The sequence below is a fragment of the Stomoxys calcitrans genome, chromosome 5 (assembly GCF_963082655.1).
Source record: "Stomoxys calcitrans chromosome 5, idStoCalc2.1, whole genome shotgun sequence".
NCBI classification, from domain to species: domain Eukaryota; kingdom Metazoa; phylum Arthropoda; class Insecta; order Diptera; family Muscidae; genus Stomoxys; species Stomoxys calcitrans.
The window spans coordinates 130,311,605-130,336,742 of record NC_081556.1 but is presented as its reverse complement, the minus strand read 5'-3'; the positions used below and the strand labels follow the sequence as shown (position 1 = coordinate 130,336,742).

At 43.1% G+C, this 25,138-nt stretch overlaps 1 protein-coding gene across 1 annotated transcript; it reads right to left on the bottom strand.

The window, feature by feature from the left end:
• On the bottom strand, window positions 1–25,138 carry LOC106088329 (uncharacterized). Its single transcript, XM_059369940.1, has 5 exons — window positions 25,046–25,138; window positions 11,391–11,519; window positions 779–937; window positions 498–671; window positions 1–294 (listed from the first exon to the last, which is right to left on the bottom strand). The coding sequence occupies exons 1-5, from the start codon at window positions 25,136–25,138 to the stop codon at window positions 94–96; spliced, it is 756 nt and encodes a 251-aa protein (XP_059225923.1). The 3' UTR covers window positions 1–93.

Here is a 25,138-nt window from a genome sequence, read left to right as displayed (position 1 = left end):
TAAAGTAAAGTTGCTTTTATTTTTTTAAACCAGCGAGCAATATTTTTTAATTCATTAAAAACTTTTATATAAATTTCTTTAAACGCAAATGCCTTAATTTTTCCCCTTTTTGGGAGATTTGGTGAAGAAACCGTTTCTAGATTCTACAATGTCCACATAAAACTCCACAAATCCAATACTAACCAATGGATAACCCTCATAGACAGTCAAAACGGCTTTGTACGAATTATGAGCGGGTGCTGCAAAGGGCAACAAGCCGGCATCCATATAACCATCGCGGGCCCATATGACTCCCTGAAATAAAAATGGGCTTCATAAGCTTTAAGTAGACCACATAGGATTAACTTAAGGAGGCGCTGGAACTTTTGTGGCCATCATCCAATGACAACAAGTTTGGGACATTTGGAACATATGGCTTAGCATCAAAGTATCCTATAGACTTTGATTTTCAAAACCTCTGTATAGAATGATTAGTTTAATAACATTATAATGCTTACCGTGTAGGGACACGAATGATTGATATTGGTGAACCGAGCCAAAAGTGCTCTTGCAATTCTTGGATATACCCCTATAACATTGTTATCCAGAAGTTTGCATACGCTTAAGGTTACATTTATCAAGAAGGGATAATACTTCTTCACCGAATTTCGAACAAAAAGTGCCCCGTTTGCCTTAAAGTGGAAATTGTTACCAAATTTAAAAACCAAAAATCATGTACACCCCATTTCAATGGGAGAGTAAATAAAAATAAAAGGACTAGTGCCTGAGATTGGCTTACCGTTAAATTGTGCAGTTCTCCCTTTATATGACACTCCATGCTGACCACAGATTTGTAGCGATTTATTGCCTTTAACGCACAAGTATGATTATGGAAATACTTGGAATTCGGCTTGCAGACGAGATTGGTCAATTTTATGTAGATTGCACATGAAGCCAACTGAAAAGATATAGAATTAATAAGAAAATAAAGGTTAGGTTGTCTTAGGTTGAAAATAGGGTGCGGATATTAACCTGCCCCATGCCACTATGGGCATACACCTAAACCAGTAATCGGCTTGTTGTGTTCTCTAAAAACTAAAAAGTTACCTCAAAAGAGAAAATTTTGAGTTTGAAATTTCGTGCTACTTACAAAGTCCTTAATTGTTTTCCATAAGACTCCCCCAAGTTGTTTCATGTCTGGTATTGTGTCCCCACCTAAGTCGGGCAATGATATAGGAAATGAACCTACGTCTCATGATCATCCCCATATGCCCTACACATGCTGTCACTTGCCGCGCCGATTTTACATAAGTGAGCTCGTAGCCCTGTGTGTCTCGTTATGATACCAAAAGCTATACTGACCTGCTTCTTACTTCCTTTCAGTAATAGACTCGTCCCCTCACGATACGGATCACCCCATACGATTTTCGCCGTCCTAACGACTGTTTCGCCGTTCCACAGTGTTAAATGCGCGTTCGTCGCCCACTCCCTCAACTCGAACTATGTCGACCCTTTCATTTCCCCTTACTCCGTTATGGCCCGGCACCTAAACGATGCGGATTGTGCATTCCTCAGCAAAGGCGTTAATCTCCTTTTTTATACTGCAAGAGTGTTCGTGACCTAGCCGTCCTTACTGTCCATAAAGATGTTCACACTCGACGTTCTTGCGTCCACACCACCTCACGCATTGCCTGATCGCCCGAATCTCCGCCTGCAGGACCGTATTATGGTCAGGCAGTCTAAAACAGATCTCAGTCCCTGGGTTCTCAATGTAGACGCCCAGGCTCACTCTGTCCCCTAGCTTTAATCCATCCGTGTAAGATGATCTTCCAGACGTCAATTCCAGGTTTCCCTCAATCCAAGACTGTGCCGCTGGCAACAGTGCCACGCACTCGACTTCATGTATCGTCTCAGGTATCCGTACGGAAACCTCTTCCATTTGGTATGAGCTGCTTCCATCACCTTAAGTCTCATAGTGGCTGTCTCACACTTAATCTGTATGTCAATGGGTCGGAAATCTAGAATAATCTGCCTAGTGGGCGTGGTCATCATCGTTACGCCTATGCCAAGGCAACCCGTTCTCTGAACCTGTTGTATAGTCCTTATGTTGCACTTTTTCTCCATAGCTGTCCACCAAACTACTGAGGCGCAGGTAAGTATTGGTCTAATCATGCTCCTCTAGAGCCAGTGGACTATCCTCGGATTCAGGCCCCATTTCGAGTCTACGGATCGCCTACCATATCAGTGACCCTTCTTAGTACGCTTCTGAATGTGACACTTCCAATTAAGATTGCTATCGTTTCGTTTTATTAAGGAAACTTCGTGTGTCAAATTGGCCCACCTTCGACTTCCTCGTGAACAGGTTTATTTCAGTCTTCTCTGGGGTAACATTGGGATCTCAATGTTAACCCAGAGAAGACTGAAATGGATCTGGCACAGTCACATGCCATTTGCAAGACCTTTTCGTCCCTTCTGCATAGCTCGTTCGGATCCTTACCCCTTAGAAGTATTATAACATCGTCCGGAGGCCGATTTCTTCAGGTGCAATGGAAGGCGGTAGTTCTCCAAGGACTACATTCACCCGGTAGCCAATTACCGCCCCGCTACCGTGTTTGCATGAATATTGTTTAGACCTGTTTCTTTAGACAAGGTTTCTTTGTCAGCACCCCAAGTGCTACCAGCAAGTGACTTGAGGACCTTATTTCTACTTTTGACTTAATCGCAGATTGCTGTGGCATGTGGGGAGAATGTGTAAGAGCTGTCAAATGTGACGCCAAGTATTTTGGGACACTTGATGGTCGGAATCATTTCTCCATCTACCATCACAGTCAGCTCAGTATTCACTTCACGCGTAGTTGTAGTGAACAATGTGCCTGAAGATTTGGTGGCAGATATTTTCAGATTTCTTGCAGTGAACTACGAGGTAAGTTCGTTGAGGTAGATGTTCAACCTATCGCAGATGTTAACAGTGGGTGGGGGCCTGATGCCATGATCGTACCATCGTCCGCATATGATACGATCTCTATGCAGTCTGGAGGGGGTGGAATGGAGGATAGGTAGAGGTTAAACATTGCCGGAGATATCGCGCGGGGTTCGAGAGTGACTTAACAGTAGACCACAGTTTGCCTACACCGGTGCCTAAGTTACATTGCTCCAAGTGTTCCAGCCACAAATTCCGCTTATGTTCGTTGACTACTCCGTTTCTTTCCAGATTCAGCTCGCTGATTCTGGGGTTAGCGGGGTCCATACTACGAATCCCATCAAGCTCGTCTGCGAGTACCACTGCTTGCGCCGGGAAATTGGACCGCACTTGGGATATTCGACCGGCTGGTATAAAGCGAGCGGCTGCTGCGTTAATGATGTCTAGGGAATTTTCTCTCTGCCACTAGCACATCAGGGGGGAGCGGCAGTTCACTGAAGCGGCGATTGGTATACTCTCTGAAGCCAGCCCAAACGGCCTTCTTATGATTGATAAACGTCCAGCGCTCAGATGTTATGAAGATGGTGAGAATTATGGGGAGGTGGTCGGACCCCAAAGAGATGATGGCTTGCCAGGCTACGTCATTCAGGAGATCAGGGGATGCAATGGAGATGTATTGGTATACTCTCTGAAGCGATTGGTATACTCTTTGAAGCCAGCCCAATCGACCTTCATATGATTGATAAACGTCCGGCGCTCAGATGTTATGAAGATGGTAAGAATTATGGGGAGGTGGTCTGACCCCAAAGAGATGATGGCTTGCCAGGATACGTCATTCCGGAGATCAGGGGTTGCAATGGGGATGTATGGCGAGCTGCTGCAACTCCTCGTAATCCTAGTGGGGTCATCCTCATTCACCGTGCAATATGTGGAGCTTTCAATCTGCTCTGCCAAAACTATGCCACGCTGGTCGTTATCTAGGGGAGAATGCCATGACGTGTGATGCGCATTAAAGTCCCCTAGAACCAGACGATTATGGCCAGATAGCAACCCACTTATGTCGAGGTTATAAGCCTGGTCATTAATCGGGACACAGCTACCAACCGGCGGTATGTACACGCGGTTATGGTGGTCATCCATAGGAGTGGCAATGAAATGGCCTCCTGTGGCGTGCCCTGTACCACTTTCTCCCTTATATTTATATCATAGAACACACAATTTATCCTCCTGCTCCTTAGCATATGTTTTATCCAATCTCTATGGACCTGGTCCACCCGGTACTGGTCTTAGGATTGGGTCAGTGTGTCGGTCCGCACATTGCAAAAAGCCCCCACGATGTCAATGCATATCACTAGTGTGTACATTTTGGCATCGAAGGATTCTTCTATCTTCTGTACAACCTTGTGCAGCGCAGTCTCCACCGACCTTCCCTTGGCATATCATGGTGTCCACAATACCTTCCATGGTTTTAAGGGGAAAGGACGTAAGGCTTATAGGTCTGAAGGCCTTTGTTGTCGCATAACTTGCCTTGCCGGGCTTGGGTATAAACACCACCCTTACCTCATGCCAGGCTTTCTGAGTATATGTAAGCCGCAGGCACGCTGTGAAAGTATTGGTCAGGTGCGACGTCAGATAGTCTGCCTCCTTCTGTAGTAACGCCGGAGGCTATATTTGTTTATTGACCGATTCGTATCATACATTGGCATGGATGTTGGAAGTCATAACTCCGAATTTCCCCACCTAAGGGCCGGTATCTGTTAGACGCGAAAGCCCGGCAATGACAAAGGAATTTCTCCAACGACTCATCATCTTCCCCGCATGCCCTATACATGCTGTCACTTGCCGCGCCGATTTTACATAAGTGAGCTCGTAGCCCTGTGTGTCTCGTTATGATACCAAAAGCTATACTGACCTGCTTCTTACTTCCTTTCAGTAATAGACTCGTCCCCTCACGATACGGATCACCCCATACGATTTTCGCCGTCCTAACGACTGTTTCGCCGTTCCACAGTGTTAAATGCGCGTTCGTCGCCCACTCCCTCAACTCGAACTATGTCAACCCTTTCATTTCCCCTTACTCCGTTATGGCCCGGTAACCGAACGATGCGGATTGTGCCATTCTGAGCGAAAGCGTTAATCTCCTTTTTTACACTGCAAGGCTGTTCGTGACCTAGCCGTCCTTACTGTCCATAAAGATGTTCACACTCGACGTTCTCGCGTCCACACCACCTCACGCATTCCGTGATCGCCCGAATCTCCGCCTGCAGGACCGTATTATGGTCAGGCAGTCTAAAACAGATCTTAGTCCCTGGGTTCTCAATATAGATCCCCAGACTCGCTCTGTCCCCTAAATTTAATCCATCCGTGTAACATGATCTTCCAGATGGCAATACCAGGCTTCCGTCAATTGAAGACTGTGCCGCAGTGCCTCGCACTCGACTTCAGGTGCCTCCAGCGCCCTAGTGGGCGTGGTCATCATCGTTGCGCCTATGCCAAGGCAACCCGTTCTCTGAACCTGTTGTATAGTCCTTATGTTGCACTTTTTCTCCATAGCTGTCCACCAAACTACTGAGGCGTAAGTAAGTATTGGTCTAATCACTCTCCTCTAGAGCCAGTGGACTATCCTCGGATTCAGGCCCCATTTCGAGCCTACGGGCCGCCTACCATATCAGTGACCCTTCTTAGTACGCTTCTGAATGTGACACTTCCAATTAAGATTGCTATCCGAGATCACTCCTCAGTATTAGACTTTGTCAGATATTGAAATCGTTTTATTGAGGAAATGTCGTGCGTCAAATTGCCCACCTTCGACTTCCTCGTGAACAGGTAACATTGGGATCTCAATGTTAACCCAGAGAAGACTGAAATGGATCTGGCACAGTCACATGCCATTTGCAAGACCTTTTCGGCCCTTCTGCATAGCTCGTTCGGATCCTTACCCCTTAGAAGTATTATAACATCGTCTAGAGGCCGATTTCTTCAGGTGCAATGGGAGGCGGTCGTTCTTCAAGGACTACATTCACCCGGTAGCCAATTACCGCCCCGCTACCGTGTTTGCAGAATGTTGTTTAGACCTGTTTCTTTAGACAAGGTTTCTTTGTCTGCACCCCAAGTGCTGCCAGCAAGTGACTTGAGGACCTTATTTCTACTTTTGACTTAATCGCAGATTGCTGTGGCATGTGGGGAGAATGTGTAAGAGCTGTCAAATGTGACGCCAAGTATTTTGGGACACTTGATGGTCGGAATCATTTCTCCATCTACCATCACAGTCAGCTCAGTATTCACTTCACGCGTAGTTGTAGTGAACAATGTGCCTGAAGATTTGGTGGCAGATATTTTCAGATTTCTTGCAGTGAACTACGAGTTAAGTTCGTTGAGATAGATGTTCAACCTATCGCAGATGTTAACAGTGGGTGGGGGCCTGATGCCATGATCGTACCATCGTCCGCATATGATACGATCTCTATGCCGTCTGGGGGGGGGGGGGGGGGTGGAATGGAGGATAGGCAGAGGTTAAACATTGCCGGAGATATCGCACCATCTTGGGGAACTCCCTGTGTCACTCTACGGTGCTTCGACTTTTTATCCCTAAATTCCACAAATGACTGACGACCACACAGATAATTCGCGACCTATCGTTTCAGGTCTGGCTGGAGGGACGAGTTGGCGATGTCCTCAAATAATTTGGCATGGCTGGCCGTGTCGAATGCCTTTGATAGGTCCAGTGCCACGAGGACCGTCCTAACATATGGCCTGGGCTGATTGAAGCCACGGCAAATGTGCGCGGTGATGGCATGCAAAGCTGTTGTTGTGCTGTGCAGTCTTCGAAATCCATGCTCGGCGAATGGAAATTCTCATACTAGGAAGGAGTAGTGTCTCAAGCGTCGTTGCCACTGGTGAGAGAAGGGAGATCGGTCTGTACGACTCCCCCAAACTCGGGTCTTTTCCAGGCTTCAGTCGCGGGATCACTCTGCCCATTTTCCAGACATCGGGAACTATAAGAGTGTTTAAAGTTAGGTTGAGGACAGTGGTAAGGTACTCAACTTCAGGTGAATCCAGATTCCTCAACATCAATGTAAAGATTCCGTCGGGGACCAAACGCCTTAGATGATTTGTCGCCACGGATGACATTCGTAACTTTGTCCACGGTAAATTGTGATGGCTGTTCATCGGCTCGGAGACCACGAATACGGCGAATGGCTCTCCTCCTTGCCCTGTCTCTCTCGGGATGCACAATAAATTGATGGTTGAACAACCTGGGGCATTTCTTTGGATAAGCCACGGTTATTTCGCCAAAAGTGACTGAGGTCCTGTCATCCCGTCTACCGGGGTTCGAGAGTGACTTAACAGTAGACCACAGTTTGCCTACACCGGTGCCTAAGTTACATTGCTCTAAGTGTTCCAGCCACAAATTCCGCTTATGGTCGTTGACTATCCTGTTTCTTTCCAGATTCAGCTCGCTGATTCTAGGGTTAGCGGGGTCCATACTACGAATCCCATCACGCTCGTTTGCGAGTAGCACTGCTTGCGCCGGGAAATTGGACCGCACTTGGGATATTCGACCGGCTGGTATAAAGCGAGCGGCTGCTGCGTTAATGATGTCTTGGAATTTTCTCTCGGCCACTAGCACATCAGAGGGGAGCGGCAGTTCACTGAAGCGGCGATTGGTATACTCTTTGAAGCCAGCCCAATCGGCCTTCTTATGATTGATAAACGTCCGGCGCTCAGATGTTATGAAGATGGTGAGAATTATGGGGAGGTGGTCTGACCCCAAAGAGATGATGGCTTGCCAGGATACGTCATTCAGGAGATCAGGGGATGCAATGGAGATGTATTGGTATACTCTCTGAAGCGATTGGTATACTCTCTGAAGCCAGCCCAATCGGCCTTCTTATGATTGATAAACGTCCGGCGCTCAGATGTTATGAAGATGGTGAGAATTATGGGGAGGTGGTCTGACCCCAAAGAGATGATGGCTTGCCAGGATACGTCATTCCGGAGATCAGGGGTTGCAATGGGGATGTATGGCGAGCTGCTGCAACTCCTCGTAATCCTAGTGGGGTCATCCTCATTCACCGTGCAATATGTGGAGCTTTCAATCTGCTCTGCCAAAACTATGCCACACTGGTCGTTATCTAGGGGAGAATGCCATGACGTGTGATGCGCATTAAAGTCCCCTAGAACCAGACGATTATGGCCAGATAGCAACCCACTTATGTCGAGGTTGTAAGCTTGGTCATTAATCAGGACACAGCTACCAACCGGCGGTATGTACACGCGGTTATGGTGGTCATCCATAGGAGTGGCGATGAAATGCCCCCCTGTGGCGTGCCCTGTACCACTTTCTCCCTTATATTTAAGTCATAGAACACACAGTTTATCCTCCTGCTCCTTAGCATATGTTTTATCCAATCTCTAAGGACCTGGTCCACCCGGTACTGGTCTTAGGATTGGGTCAGTGTGTCGGTCCGCACATTGCAAAAAGCCCCCACGATGTCAATGCATATCGCTAGTGTGTACATTTTGGCATCGAAGGATTCTTCTATCTTATGTACAACCTTGTGCAGCGCAGTCTCCACCGACCTTCCCTTGGCATATCATGGTGTCCACAATACCTTCCATGGTTTTAAGGGGAAAGGACGTAAGGCTTATAGGTCTAAAGGCCTTTGTTGTCGCATAACTTGCCTTGCCGGGCTTGGGTATAAACACCACCCTTACCTCATGCCAAGCTTTCTGAGTATATGTAAGCCCCAGGCACGCTGTGAAAGTATTGGTCAGGTGCGACGTCAGATAGTCTGCCTCCTTCTGTAGTAACGCCGGAGGCTATATTTGTTTATTGACCGATCATACGTATCATACATTGGCATGGATGTTGGAAGTCATAACTCCAAATTTCCCCACCTAAGGGCCGGTATCTGTTAGACGCGAAAGCCCGGTAATGACAAAGGAATTTCTCCAACGACTCATCATCTTCCCCGCATGCCCTATACATGCTGTCACTTGCCGCGCCGATTTTACATAAGTGAGCTCGTAGCCCTGTGTGTTCCGTTATGATACCAATATCAATACTGACCTCTTTCTTACTTACTTTCAGTAAGTAAGCCTCTTCTTCTCACAATCTGGAAACCCCCATAGGATTTTGCCGTCCTACCGACCGAGTTTGTGAGACTAGGAACTACCCTACCCATTTCAGGGATACTGGAATCTGTGGGTATGTCTCTAGCGGCATGTAAGGCAAATTTTCGGGACCAGGCCCAAAGGACAACGAATGATAGATGGTCACAAAGAGGGGTTTGTGAGCATTCCAACACTATGTGGCTTAATCTAGACATCAAGAGGACTACCGCTTTGCTGTCATTGGCTAAAACAGAAGCCTCATTCATTGTGTCCGTCATGACAGGTCACTGTCTAATCGGAAAACATGCTGACAGACTGAAGGTTGCCAGAAGCTGTGAGGACATCTAAGAAGCTGTAAGGGTTATAGAACAGCTTCTGTGTGTGTGTCCCGCACTAGCAATCAGAAGGAGTTCCACTTTCGTTCCACACTTTTTTTTTGAGAACCAGTCTAATTCAGCGGATGTCACCATTCACATTCACAAGTTATTGGGCTTTCTAAAGTGATTTGGATGGTTCAACGGTAGGAACTTCTTCTGTTATCACAATGGACGAAAACGTCTTAGTGAGTCTGATGGCAAACTGACACTTAAACCTTACCTAACCTACCGACTGATTCGCTGTTTCACAAGATTTATCGCTCACGCTTTTTACTCGGACTGCGTCGACCCGAAAGGATTCGGGTTAACCAAGTTTTTTGACTGCATTCCTCTGGCCTTCACAGCCAAATCGTCAGCCCTTGCATTCCCCCTTACTCCGTTATGGCCCGGCACCCAAACGATGCGTATTTTGCCATCCTCAGAGAAGGCGTTAATCTCCTTTTTACACTGCAAGACTGTTCGCGACCTCACCATCCTGGTTGTTATTGCCCTTATGGCAATTTCATGGTGGTAGGTATAAAAATGTAATTTTCATTTAGAGAAAAATTGACTAAAGTTGTGTCGGCACAAAAAAATTTTTTGTTTTTGGTTTTTAAAATTTGAAATTCCTTGACATTAAGTCTCTAGGAAGTTTTATCTTAAAAAAATTATTATCATTAGAAAAATAATTTAGAGGTTTCCGGGCCTGAACCAAATTTTTTCTCTAGAGATTTTTTATTGAAATGTCCCCCTTTACAGAATATTTATTGAAATGTTGCCTTTAAAAATATTATTTCAGGAAGGTTACGTCCCTAATCTTCATATAAATCGGTCCCCCGTATTGATTACATAAGCCCATAGAGACCTTATTTTTCACCAGATTTTGCTGAAATTCGGTCCAAGAACTTCTGTTCTGACTACCAACATTCGTATGGAGTATGATCCGAATTGGTCTATAAACTGGCATGGCCTCATGTAAACCTTTGACTTCTTTAACCCCTAGAGACCTTTTACTGAACTTTAATCCAAAAACTTCTGTTCTGACTTCCAACGTCCGTGCATAGTAGGTTTTGAATCGGTCTATGAACTGATAAAGCCCCCATATAAAGCGATGCCCGAATTTGACTTCTTAAGCCCCTAGCAGCCTCAATTTTCATCCGATTTGGCTGAAATTTGGCACAAAGACAACTGTTCTGACTTACAACATCCAAGTATAGTGTAACTGATATAGGCTCACTTGAACGATACCCCCATATGAAGTGTTGAGACCATAGAAGCCTCAAACAATTTCCGATTTGATTGTTACAAAATAATTCAAAAACAAACTAAGGGTATCATTTTTAGCGGAATCCATGGTGTTGGGAACCCAAGAATCGGTCCGGCCGAACTTAGCACTTTTTTACTTCTTCTGAATAAATTGCGACATGAACTTCACATTTCTACACAGGCTTCGTATCGATCAAAATCCTCATACACCAAGTTCACTCTTTTTTAAACTCACATTTAGACTTAAAAAAATAATAAAAACCGTCAGGCGAGCCATCGATATGGACAATTAATGATGATTTTCCAAAAAAAAAACAATTTAACTAGGCAACAAAATACAATGTTCGAATTTATTATACCAGCCATTAAACTCATAGAGATTGTTATCTAGGCAAATTGGGGTTTATGTGTAGTTTAAAATTCGGTTTAAAATCATTAAAGGAACTATCTACCATCATTATCTGATTTAAAAATTGCCTCAGAATATTTTTGTTTTTATTTTCATTTCTTTTAATTTATATATTAATTTTTTTTTTTTTAAAAACAGTACAGCTAATTTTAGTTTCTAAATTATTTTTATGATTTTATTTTCTGTTTTCAAAAAAATTAAAATAATGTTGTTCTTCCTGTATTTAATTGATATTTTCATTTTATTTCATTGATATAAGCAAATGTTTTGGTTATCATTGCTTCTGTGATTAAGAATTTGGGGGTTTTAGGTAAAAACTTATTCTTGATTGTCAAGTTTCAACATTAAACTCAGCAAAACTATTAGGATTACCCTCGTAGGTTGTCAGGACGAATTTGTATGCATGATGAACGGCCACAACAAAGGGCAATAAGCTGGCACCGAAATATTCATTGCGGCCCTGAAGAAAACCCTGAAAATTGCAGACCAAAAATTAAGGAGAAAAACAAGTAAAAGCTTGCTAAGCGCGGCCGGGCCGAATCTTATATATCCACCACCATGGATTTTGCTTACAATTTATACAAAATTAGCTGGACAGTGCCCGCTCCGCTGCGCCTTCTTTAACTCTCTAATCTCTATTTAGGGTGGGGACACTTCACCCTGAATGTGGATATCCTGCTACTGTAGCCTATGTCCGCCTATGACGCTGAACGCCTGCGTTCGAATCTTGGCAGAACTTCGGACAAAATTAAAAGCGGTGGTTATCCCCTCTTAATGCTGGCGACATTTGCGTGGTACCATACCATGCATGGTCATGTAAAAAAATTCTCCCCAAAGAGGTGTCGCACTGCGGCACTCCGTACGGACTCGGCTATAAAGAAGGCCCCTTATCGTTGATAAACTTAACTTGAATGGGAAAGCGCTCATTGATGTATGAAAAATTTGGCCCCTGCTTGGTTCCTGGGCAAATTTTTACTCTACTCCTAAATGCCTTTCTTTAAAGCATCAGATTACTGTATTGGTAAATATTTCGGGTTTAGAGGATATTTCGGGGGTGGTCACTTGGCCATCAAAGTAAATATAAGATTCGTGCTCTACTTTCAAAAATGATGATCGTATGAGTCCGGGGAGGTCATGGGGAGGCCACCGGCACTTTGCCATGAAAATAGATATCAAATTCGTATTTGTGGGTGAGGTGACCTCCCTTTACTTGAACCTAATTTTTTATGCCATATTTGTAATGCACTGCCGGATACTTCTGATTTGAGTCCCATATTGATAGGAACGTCGAATATTTTTGTGTAGAGGAGTTATTGGGTTGGAGCGGCCCGCTGGGTACTTGGATCCAAAATTTAGTATGATATTCATTTTCTAGTCTCCAATACCTTTCATTTGATACCCATATTGCGCCCATCAGTCCTCTTTTGCTTTGGGTGGCGTTTTAGGTGTAAGGGGAGGGTCAGCCACCATCCGATATCTAACAAGTAAAAGCGTGCTAAGTTCGGCCGGGCCGAATCTTATATACCCTCCACCATGGATCGCATTTGTCGAGTTCTCTTCCCGGCATCTCTTCTTAGGCAAAACAGGATATAAGAAAAGATTTGCTCTGCTATTAGAGCGATATCAAGATATGGTCCTGTCTTGGACCACAATTAAATTATATGTTGGAGACCTGTGTAAAATGTCAGCCAATTCGAATAAGAAATTCGCTCTTTGTGAGCTCAAAAAGTAAAATAGAGAGATCGATTTATATGGGAGCTGTATCGGACTATGGTCCGATTCAGATCATAATAAACATGTATGTTGATGGTCATGAGAAAATCCGTCGTACAAAATTTCAGGCAAATCGGATAATAATTGCGACTCTAGAGGCTCAAGAAGTCAAGATCCCAGATCGGTTTATATGGCAGCTATATCAGGTTATGAACCGACTTGTACTTTATTTGCCATAGTTGTGAAAGTAACAATAAAAAACGTCTTGCGAAATTTCAGCCAAATCGGATAGGAATTGCGCCCTCTAGAAGCTCAAGAAGTCAAGTCCCCAGATCTTTTTATATGGACAGCTATATCAGGTTATAAACCGATTTGAACCATATTTGGCACAGTTGTTGGATATCATAACAAAATACTACGTGCAAAATTCATTCAAATTGGATAGAATTGCGCCTCTAGAGGCTCAAGAAGTCAAGACCCAAGATCGGTTTATATGACAGCTATATAAGGTTATGGATAGATTTGAACCATACTTGGCACAGTTGTTGGATATCATAACAAAACACGTCATGCAAAATTTCATCCAATCGGATAAAATTGCGCCTCTAGAGGCTCAAGAAGTCAAGACCCAAGATCGGTTTATATGGCAAGCTATATCAGGTTATAAACCGATTTGAACCATACTTGGCACAGTTGTTGGATATCATTACAAAACACGTCGTGCAAAATTTCATCCCAATCGGATAAGAATTGCGCACTCTAGAGGCCTCAAGAAGTCAAGACCCAAGATCGGTTTATATGCAGCTATATCAGGTTAGGACCGATTTAAACCATACTTGGCACAGTTGTTGGATATCATACAAAACACGTCGTGCAAAATTTCATCCCAATCGGATAAGAATTGCGCACGCTAGAGGCTCAAGAAGTCAAGACCCAAGATCGGTTTATATGGCAGCTATATCAGGATATGGACCGATTTAAAACTATACTCGGCACAGTTGTTGGATATCATAGCAAAAGACGTCGTGCAAAATTTCATTCAATCGGATAAGAATTGCGCACCTCTAGAGGCTCAAGAAGTCAAGACCCAAGATCGGTTTATATGGCAACTATATCAAAACATGGACTGATATGGCCCATTTACAATACCAACCGACCTACACTAATAAGAAGTATTTGTGCAAAATTTCAAGCGGCTAGCTTACTCCTTCGGAAGTTAGCGTGCTTTCGACAGACAGACGAACGGACGGACGGACGGACGGACGGACAGACGGTCGGACATGGCTAGATCGACATAAAATGTCGCGACGATCAAGAATATATATACTTTATGGGGTCTCAGACGATATTTCGAGTAGTTACAAACAGAATGACGAAATTAGTATACCCCCCATCTTATGGTGGAGGTTATAAAAATTACGGAACAAACAAACAAACAAACCGAGTCTCATATAGTCATAATGGGTCATATGCCCATGATATGGACGACCAATTTTCAGTTTTTAGACATTTAAGGGTGACATTTAGTTGTGGCGACTTTCTGGGTACTTGGACCCAACTTTTAATACCATATTCGTATTCTACTCTTCATTACCTTTCATTTGATATCCATATTGTCTTATCGGTCCACTTGTGATTTTGGTTGGAATTTTTGGGTAACGGGGAGGGTCCGACCCCTTCCGATATCAACAAATTAAAAAAGCATATTTCTTATTCCTGACCATATTCGTAATCTACTCCCAAATAACCTTTTATTTGAGTCCCCATATTGTCATTATCGTCAAATAAACCTATTTTAAGGGGTTTTGGGGCTGGGCGGGCCCCCCAAGTACTAGGACCCAACTTTTATTACGAAATTCGTACTCTACTCTTGAATAACTTTCATTTGAATTTCAGCCAAATCGGACAAAAATTGCGGCTTGTAAGGACTTAAGAAGTCAAATCGGGTGACCGGTTTATATGGGGACTATATGAGGTTTTAGACCGATTTGGACCGTACTCTTGGAAGTTGTAACAGAATACTTTGTGCAAATTTTCAGCCAAATTGAAAAAAAATTGCGGCTTGTGAGGGCTCAAGAAGTCAAATCGAGAGATCGGTCTATATGAGAGCTATATCACGTTATAAATCGAACAAATGGGACAAAAAATTGAGGCTTCAAGGGGCTCAAAAAGTCAAAGCGGAGAGATCGGTTATGTGGGAGCTATATCAGGTTATAGGCCGTTTTAAAACCGTACTTGGCACAGTTGTTTGAAAGTTACAACAGAACACTACGTATGAAATTTCAGCTAAACCGGACAAAAATTGCGGCTTCCAGGGGCTCAAGACTTTAAATCGGGAGATCGGTTTATTTCAGAGCTATATACAAATCTGAACCGATATGGCCCATTTGCAATCCTCAACGATATACATCGATATTAAGTATCTGTGCAAAATTTCAAGTGGCTAGCGGCTAGCTTTACGCAATCGACCTCTATTGTGATTTCGACAGACAGACGGTCATGGCTAAATCGACTCAAAACGTCGAGTCGAGGTGTTACTAACGGAGTGACTAGATTAGTATACTCCATCCTATGGTGGTGGGTATAAAACGGCTGAACCTATTTTCTTGAAATTTTCACAGATGGTGCATAAAGATCCCGTGATTACGACTTATTTACTGACCATGACAAAATGGGGTTCAAATAATAGTTACTTCAGTGTAAAATATGAATCAGATATCCAAATGTGGGACCAAGTGCTTGGAGGGCCGCTCCTCCCCAAAAACACCGCCAAAGAGGACAAATTTCCGACCATAGCAATATGGGGCTCAAATGAAAGGTTTTTGGGAGTAAAGCACGAATCTGATATCAAGATTGTGGGAAAAAGTGCCTATGGGTTACTTCAGTGTAAAATATGAATCTGATATCCAAATGTGGGACCAAGTGCTTGGAGAGCCGCCCCTCCCCAAAAACACCGCCAAAGAGGAAAAATTTGCGACCATAGCAATATGGGGCTCAAATGAAAGGTCTTTGGGAGTAAAGCACGAATCTGATTTCAAGATGTGGGAAAAAGTGCCTATGGGCACTTAATACCCCCAAATAGGACGCATTTGCTGACCATTGCAATACGGGGCTAAAATAAGAGGTATTATAGAATAGAACACGAATCTGGTATATATTTTCAGGGCCAAGTCACTTAGTTGGCGCCCTATTCCCGAAAACACCCTCCAAGCCGGTCATGTTTGGGGAATATCTGGCTCAAATGAAAGGTGTTTTAGAGTATACCAAGAATCTGATATCAACATTCGGGACCAATTGTCTAGGGGACGTCCCACCCCTATAACAACCCCCAAAATAGGACGTATTTGCTCACCATGACAATTTGGGTCTTAGAGAGAGTGGAGCTCAATATTGATAGTTTTTAGAGCCCATACCCCAAACCGGACATATTTGCTGACTTTCGCAATAAGGGGTTTAAGTGATAGGTATTTGAGATTAGAAAACGAATTTGATTTCAAATTTTGAGGCCAATGGCAATACGGGGTAAATGATATTTGAGAGTAGAGCACTACGCTGATATATATTCAGGGCTAAGTGTTTGGGGGCCACCCCACTCCCCAAAACACCCCTAAATCACGCACATTTACCGACCATGTCAATATGGGGCTCAAATAAAGTGTATTGGGGAGTAGACCACAAAATTGTTGCCCACTTTCGGGGCCAAGGTTCTGGGGGTCCACCCCTTCAGCAAAACACCCTCCACACAGGACTTATGTACTGGCCATGGCAAAATGGGGCTCAAATACAAGGTATTTGGGAGTAGAAAACAAATCGGATATCTAAATGTGGGACCAAGAGTTTGGGTATCGCCCCTCCCCCAAAACACCCGCAAAGAAGGCAAATTTATCTACTATGGTAATATGTGGCTCAAATGAAAGGTACTTGAGATTAAAAAACGAATTTGATATCCAATATTAGGGCCAAGTGTTTGGGGGACGCCTCATCTCATAAAAATGCAAAATGCAAATTTTGCCCATGAACATTTCACTAAGAAACTGGGGCAAACTTCTCACATATCAATGATAGCAGTCCGAATCTAGTTTAAGCTCAATGATAAGAGGCCTCCATTTTAAAGCCGAGTCCGAAAGGCGTGCTGCAGTGCGACACCTCTTTGGAGAGAAGTTTTACATGGCATAGTACCTCACAAATGTTGCCAGCATTAGGAGGGGAAAACCACCGCTGAAAATTCTTTCTGGTGGTCTCGCCAGGATTCGAACCCAGGCGTTCAGCGTCATAGGCGGACATGCTAACCTCTGCGCTACGGTGGCCTCATCTCATAAACTCCGCTTAAATCAATGGCAATATGAGGTTCAAATACATGGTATTTGAGAGTAGAGAACGATGCTGATACATTTTCAGGGCTAAGTATCAGGTGGACAAACCCACCCCCCAAAACACCCCTAAATTTGACATATATATTTACCGACCATGTCAATATGGGGCTTAAATGAAAGGTATTTGGGAGTAGAGCAATTAATACGTGGGGCACTACCCTGGCGCCCTTTCCACTCCTAAAACCCTAATGATAATATCGGGTTCTTATAAAGCCTTTTAAGAATGGAGTTCATCTAACTTTCAAACTTAAATGACCCATAACCCTCCGAGCGAATTAATAGACCAATAAAAATCATATGGAATTCACATAAAAACATTTATGTTGTTATACTCTAAGTCAAGGGAGATACATATACCACTTTCGTTGCATGGTGTTTGACTAAAAGCCCTTTAATTGTCGAAAATAAATATTCAAATAATAAATTTGTTCCATATATTGTAAAGACACAGCAGAGCCGGCCCTGTGCAGCTAGTCATGCATAAAGATGAAAATCGAACCACAAATGCCTACATAAATTGCAAAGTACGAAGCTAATTTCGGCCAAAATATCAACAAATAAAAATTAAACCACATATATCCCCGAAACCAGTGAAGATATTTTATAACTAAAGCCGTTTTTTGTAGGGATTTTTGAGCACTATCCAGCAAAAAAAGCATGTTGAAAATTGGACTATAAATTAAGATTTGGCAGCCCGAACAATTTTTGAAATGACCTTGACCTTGAAATTTTGAACGCGATCTCGCCAACAGCTCAGATCTCATCTCTAACCATTCAAAGTTTCAAAGAAATATCTCCAACCGTTCGCACACGGCACATTTTTATACCCTCCACCATAAGAGGGGGGGTATACTAATTTCGTCATTCTGTTTGTAACTACTCGAAATATTCGTCTGAGACCCCATAAAGTATATATATTCTTGATCGTCGTGACATTTTATGTCGATCTTGCCATGTCCGTCTGTCTGTCGAAAGCACGCTAACTTCCGAAGGAGTAAAGCTAGCCGCTTGAAATTTTGCACAAATACTTCTTATTAGTGTAGGTCGGTTGGTATTGTAAATGGGCCATCTCGGTCCATGTTTTGATATAGCTGTCATACAAACCGATCTTGGGTCTTGACTTCTTGAGCCTCTAGAGGGCGCAATTCTTATCCGATTTGAATGAATTTTGGCACGACGTGCTTTATTATAATATCCAACAACTGTGCCAAGTATGGTTCAAATCAGTTCATAACCTGATATAGCTGCCATATAAACCGATCTTGGGTCTTGATTTCTTGAGCCTCTAGAGTGTGCAATTCTTGTCCGATTGGAATGAAATTTTGCACGACGTGTTTTGTTATGATATCCAATAGTTTTGCTAAGTATGGTTCAAATCGGTCCATAACCTGATATAGCTGTCATATAAACCGATCTTGGGTCTTGACTTCTAGAGCCTCTAGAGTGCGCAATTCTTATCTGATTGGGATGAAATTTCGCACGACGTGTTTTGTTATGATATCCAACAACTGTGCCAAGAATGGTTCAAATCGGCCTATTACCTGATATAGCTGCCATATAAACCGATCTTGGGTCTTGACTTCTTGAGCCTCTAGAGGGCGCACTTCTTATCCGATTTGAATGAATTTTGGCACGACGTGTTTTGTTATGATATCCAACAACTGTGCCAAGTATGGTTCAAATCGGTCCATAACCTGATATAGCTGTCATATAAACCGATCTGGGATCTTGACTTCTTGAGCCTGTAGAGGTCGCAATTATTATCCGATTTGCCTGAAATTTTGTACGACAAATTCTCTCATGGCCATCAACATACGTGTTTTTATGGTCTGAATCGGTCTATAGCCCGAAACATCTCCCATATAAATCGGTTTCTCTATTTTACTTCTTGAGCCCCCAAAGGGCGCAATTCTTATTCGAATTGGCTGACATTTTACACTGGTCTCCAACATATAATTTAATTGTGGTGAACCAGCTCTTGATATCGCTCTAATAGCAGAGCAAATCTTCTCTTATATCCTTTTTTGCCTAAGAAGAGATGCCGGGAAAAGAACTCGACAGATGCGATCCATGGTGGAGGGTATATAAGATTCGGCCCGGCCGAACTTAGCACGCTTTTACTTGTTTTTTTTAGTTTTTCGATTTTCTCCCACTGTGCTTAGCTTAATGTTGACTGCTTCGTTGCTAGGCACTGAATGTCCTCATTCACTTGTGTGTTTCCCTTTTATAATCAGCAAAAGCACCAAGTTGTGTGGGAGCCACGAAAACAAAAGCTGATCAACATCAGAACAACAACACATTGACTAATGGGTATCTCCACCAATGCACTGTGGTCGGACTTGTATAGAAGGAGCGGCCAAAAATACATAAAAGCCACATTTATTTCCCGATTTCGATGAAATTTGGAACGGTGAGTTGTACTATACCTAGCGATGTCCGAACCGAATATGGTCCAAATTCGGTCAAATTTCGATAAAGCTGCCATATAGACCGATCTGCTGATTTTAAGTCTTCAAACTATAATTGCCGCATTTATTACCCGACTTCACTGAAATTTGGAACGGTGAGTTGTACTATACCTACCGATGTCCGAACCAAATATGGTCCAAATCGGACTATATTTCGGTATAGCGCCGTATAGACCGATCAGCCGATTTTTATGCTTAAGCCCATAATACCCGCATTTATTACCCGATTTCACTGAAATTTGGTCCAAATGGGGCTACATTTCAATAAAGCTGCCATATAGACCGATCTGCTGATTTTAAGTTTTCAGCCCATAATTGCCGCATTTGTTACACGATTTCGCTGAAATTTGGAACTGTGTGTTGTACTATGCCTATCGATGTCTGAACCGAATATGGTCCAAATCCGACTATATTTCGATATAGCTACCGCATAGACCAATTAGCCGTGACCATTTCCTGGTGTTTATAGTGACTTATCAATATTTACACTTTCACAAGGCCAAAACAGCCTGAAGAAGCGTTCCAATACTTTTGCAATGTATTGGGTTGCCCAAAAAGTAATTGTCGGTAATATAGTCGGCGTTGACAAATTTTTTCAACGGCTTGTGACTCTGTAATTGCATTCTTTCTTCTGTCAGTTATCAGCTGTTACTTTTAGCTTGCTTTAGAAAAAAGTGCGCGAAATTTTGTTTACATTTGTTTGTTTGGCGTCAATTTTAATATGGAGCCCACATGTATTGAAAGAAATTCATTTAACAAACCGAATCAACCGAATCATCAAACCGAATGAATTCGATCCATTTTTAAAACGAATCATAACTGGAGATGAAAAATGGACTGCTTACAACAACGTTAGTCAAAAACCAAGCATGGTGAACCAGCTCAAACCACTTCAAAGGCTGATATCCACCAAAAGAAGGTCATGCTGTCTGTTTGGTGCGATTGGAAGGGTGTGGTATATTTTGAGCTGCTTCCAAGGAACCAAACGATTAATTCGGATGTTTACTGTCAACAATTGGACAAATTGAATACAGCCATCAAGGAGAAGCGACCAGAATTGGTCAATCGTAAAGGTGCCATATTCCACCAGGACAACGCTAGACCGCACACATCTTTGGTCACTCGCCAAAAACTGAGTTAGCTTGGCTGGGAACTTTTGATGCATCCACCATATAGCCCTGACCTTGCTCCATCAGACTACCATTTATTTCGATCTTTGCAGATCTCCTTAAATGGTAAAACTTTCGGCAATGATGAGGCTATAAAATCGCACTTGGTTCAGTTTTTTGCAGATAAAGGCCAGAAGTTCTATGAGCGTGGAATACTAAATTCGCCAGGAAGATGGCAAAAGGTTATCGAACAAAATGGCAATTATATATTTGATTAAAGGCCATTCTAAGTTTTAATAAAAATGCATTTACTTTCTTTTAAAAAATCCGCAATTACTTTTTGGGCAACCCAATATGACGATCATGGTTAAATCATAGACCAAACTGAAGATGTTTAACAGTGAAACAAAACACCGAAAGAATGCGTGAGCTGTTTAAATCCGTGTTATCAAAAAGATAATAGCTAAAAAATCACCCTTTATAAGGTAAATAAAATAAATCAGCCACGAATGTCAAATAATAAATATGTTGGACAATCAATGGTTTGCCTGAATACTACTAAAATCGCCACGCGAGCTGACATGACGCACTTTTTGTAATTATTGTAATTAGCAGTTAACTTTTACAAATAAATGGCATTTACATTTTTTGTTTTCTCATTTAGGCTGCTTTGATGATAATCACTACATTAGGTCTAACAAAACCAAATACGTTTTAAAAATTTTCAAAAATGCTTGATAAATAAACTTAATTATAGGAAATGAAGAGATGCGTAATAAATGTCCGTGACGATAAAACAAAAATTATTTTCACAAAAAACAGGAACTTTAATAACCCGTGGAAAATAAATAACCCAGGCAACTTAGTCGATTTCCCATCAAGCCCTGTTTCCCATTAAACTTTCAAAAGCCGTATTCCTTTACATGTGGATCATCTCTCCTTAGCGAAGAGTTAAGCATGCCCGCCTATGAATCTGAACGTCTGGGTTCGAATCCTGGCAAGAACCGCAGAAAAAATTTGTAATCGGTGGTTATCTCCTCCTAATGCTGGCTTCATTTTTGAAATGCTATGCCATGTAAACACTTCTCCCCAAAGTGGTGTCGACACGACTTCCGGACTCGGCTATAAAAAGTAGGTCTCTTCTGATTGAGATTAAAATTGAATCTAACAGCACTCATTCACATGTGAGAAGTTTCTCCCTGTATATGGGGAGAAACATCTATAGATGCAGATGGACCGTACTTATCATGACTATGAGTTATAGAATAAACGAGTATTAAGTAAAAGGGTTCTGCCGGGCCGAATCTTGAAAATCCACCACCGTGCAAAGTTTACATACAGTATTTAGACCGTACGTGACACGATTGTTAGAAGACGTAACAGAACACTACGTACAAAATTTCAGCCAACACGGACAAAAAATTCGGCTTGTGGGGGCTCAAGAATTCAAATCGGGAGTTCGATTTATATGGGAGCTATATTAGGTTATAGACTGATTTGAACCATATTTGGCACAGTTGTTAGAAGTCATAACAAAACACCACATGCAGCCCATTCGGACAAAAATTACGGCTTGTAGGGTTTCAAAAAGTCAAATCGGGAGATCGGTTTATATGAGAGCTATAACAGTTTATAGACCGATTTGGACCGTATTTATCGCAAGTTACTGGAAGTGGTAAAAGAACCCCAAAAGCAAAATTTCAGCGTAATCGGACAAAAATTACGGCTTGTAGGGTCTCAGTAAGTCAAATCGGGAGATCGGTTTATATGAGAGCTATAACAGGTAATAGACCGATTTGGGCCGTGCTTGGCACAGTTGTTGCAAGTCATAACAGAACACTGCATGCAAAATTTCAGCGTAATCAGACAAAAATTGCTGCTTGTAGGGTCTCAAGAAGTCAAATCGGGAGATCAGTTTATATGGGAGCTATAACAGGTTATAGACCGATGCTTGGCACAGTTATTGCAAGTCATAACAGAACACTGCATGCAAAATTTTAGCCAACTCGGACAAAAATTGCGGTTTCTAAGGGCTCAAGAATTCAAATCGGGAGATCGGTTTATATGGGAGCCTCTTACTTCCTTTTAGTAATAGCCGTATTCTCACGATCTGGATCCCCCCATAGGTGTTTCGCCGTCCTAGCGACCGTTTTGCTGTTCCTCAGGGTTGCAGGCACATTCGTCGCCCACGCCCTTAACTCGGACTGCGTCGAAACGAAAGGCTTCGGGTTAACCAAGTTTATTGACGGCAGTCCTCTGGCCTTCACCACCAAATCGTCTGCTCTTTCATTTCCCCTTACTCTGTTAAGACTCCGCGCCCAATCGATGCGGTTTTTGGCATCCTCAGAGAAGGCATTAATCTCCTTCTTACACTGCAACACTGTTCGTGACCTAACCGTCCTGGTTGTCATTGACCTTATGGCCAAGTTATCTGTCCGTAAAGATGTAAACGCGTTAGCACCACACCACCTCATGTATTCCGTGTTCGCCCGAATCTCCGCCTGCAGGCTCGTATTATGGTCAGGCAGTCTAAAACAGATCTCACTCCTTGGGATCTCAATGTAGACCCTCAGGCCCACTCTGTTCTCTAGCTTTGATCCATTCATGTAACATGATCTTCCAGATGGCAATACTAGGGTCCCGTCAATCCCAGACTGTGGCGCTGGTAGCAGTGCCTCGCGCTGCCTTCTCCTCAGAAAAGGCATTAATCTCCTTCTTACACTGGAAGACTGTTCATGACCTTGTGTTCCTGGTTGTCATTGCCCTTATGACCAATTTATCTGTCCGTAAAGATTTAATCGCGTTAGCACCACACCACTTCACGCATTCCGTGTTCGCCCGAATCTACGCCTGCAGGCGTATTATGGTCAGGCAGTCCAAAACAGATCTCAGTCCTTCGGTTCTCAATGTAGACTTCCAGGCACACTCTGTCCTCTAGTTTTGGTCCATCTTTGTGTCACGATCTTCCAGATGGCAATACTCTCGTCAATCCCAGACTGTGCCGCTGGTAGCAGTGCCTCGCACTCGACATAAAGGTTAATCTCAGGTATCCGATTGGAAACCTCTTCCCTTCCTTCCAGATTTCCTATCGTCACCTTGATTTACCATCCTCAGAGAAGGCGTTAATCTCCTTCTAACACTGCAACACTGTTCGCGACCTTACCGTCCTGGTTGTTATTGCCCTTATGGCAATTTTACTGTCCGTAAAGATGTTTACACTCGACGATATCGCGTTAACACCACATCACCTCACGCATTCCGTGTTCGCCCGAATCTCCGCCTACAGGATCGTATTATGGCCAGTCAGTCTAAAACAGATTTCAGTCCTTGGGTTCTCAATGTAGACCTTCAGGCCCACTCTGCCCTCTAGCTTTGATCCATCCTTGTGTCACGATCTTCCAGATGGCAATACTATGGTCCCCTCAATCCAAGACTGTGCCGCTGGCAGCAGTGCCTTGCACTCGACCTTATGTATCAGCTCAGCTATCATGATCTTCCAGATGGCAATACTAGGGTCCTGTCAATCCCAGACTGTGGCGCTGGTAGCAGTGCCTCGCGCTCGACTCAAGGTTCATCTGAGGTATCCGATCGGAAGCCTATTCCCTTCCTTCCAGATTTCCTATCGTCGCCTCGATTATACCGCGATGGTATGAGCTGCTCCCATCCTCAATCCATTCTCCCATCGCCTTAAGTCTCACAGCCGCAGTGGCTGCCTCACACTTAATCTGTATGTCAATGGGTCGGATGTCTAGAATAGTCACCAGTGCCCTAGTGGGCGTGGTCCTCATCACTCCGCCTATACCTAGACAACCCGTTCTCGTAACCTGTTGTATGATCCTTATGTTGCACTTTTTCTCCATAGCAGTCCACCAAACTGCTGAGGCGTAAGTAAGTATTGGTCTAATCCATTTCCATGTTAAGTATGGTCGAAATCGGGTTTTAACCTGATAAAGCAGTTAAATGAACTGATTTACCGATGTGACTTCTTCAGCCGCTAAAGAGCACAATTATTTTCCAATCCAATGGCAGCCGATTGTACGTACCGGATAGACCCGATGGAGTTCTTCATCGGCAAGGGCTGCCTCCTCAGTGTATAACACGCTGCTACAACAACAACAATTCCATCTTCGATTCAACATTAATTAAACATTTATTTGCTCTTCATTTGTGAAATATCAAAAACACATTCAGGTTTTTCAATCATAATCTGAGCTATGCAATTTCGCCTTTTTTGGAATTCTTAAAAGGCTTTCGATTTTTTGATTCTAAAAAATCGGCATAAAACTCCATAATTCCTATATTTTCCAAGGGATAGCCTTCAAAGACTGCAATTACAACTTTGTATGAACTAACAGGCAGTGAAACGGGCAAAAGATTGGCATCAAAATAACCATCTTCGGCCATTAAAAGTCCATTGAAAAAAGACAT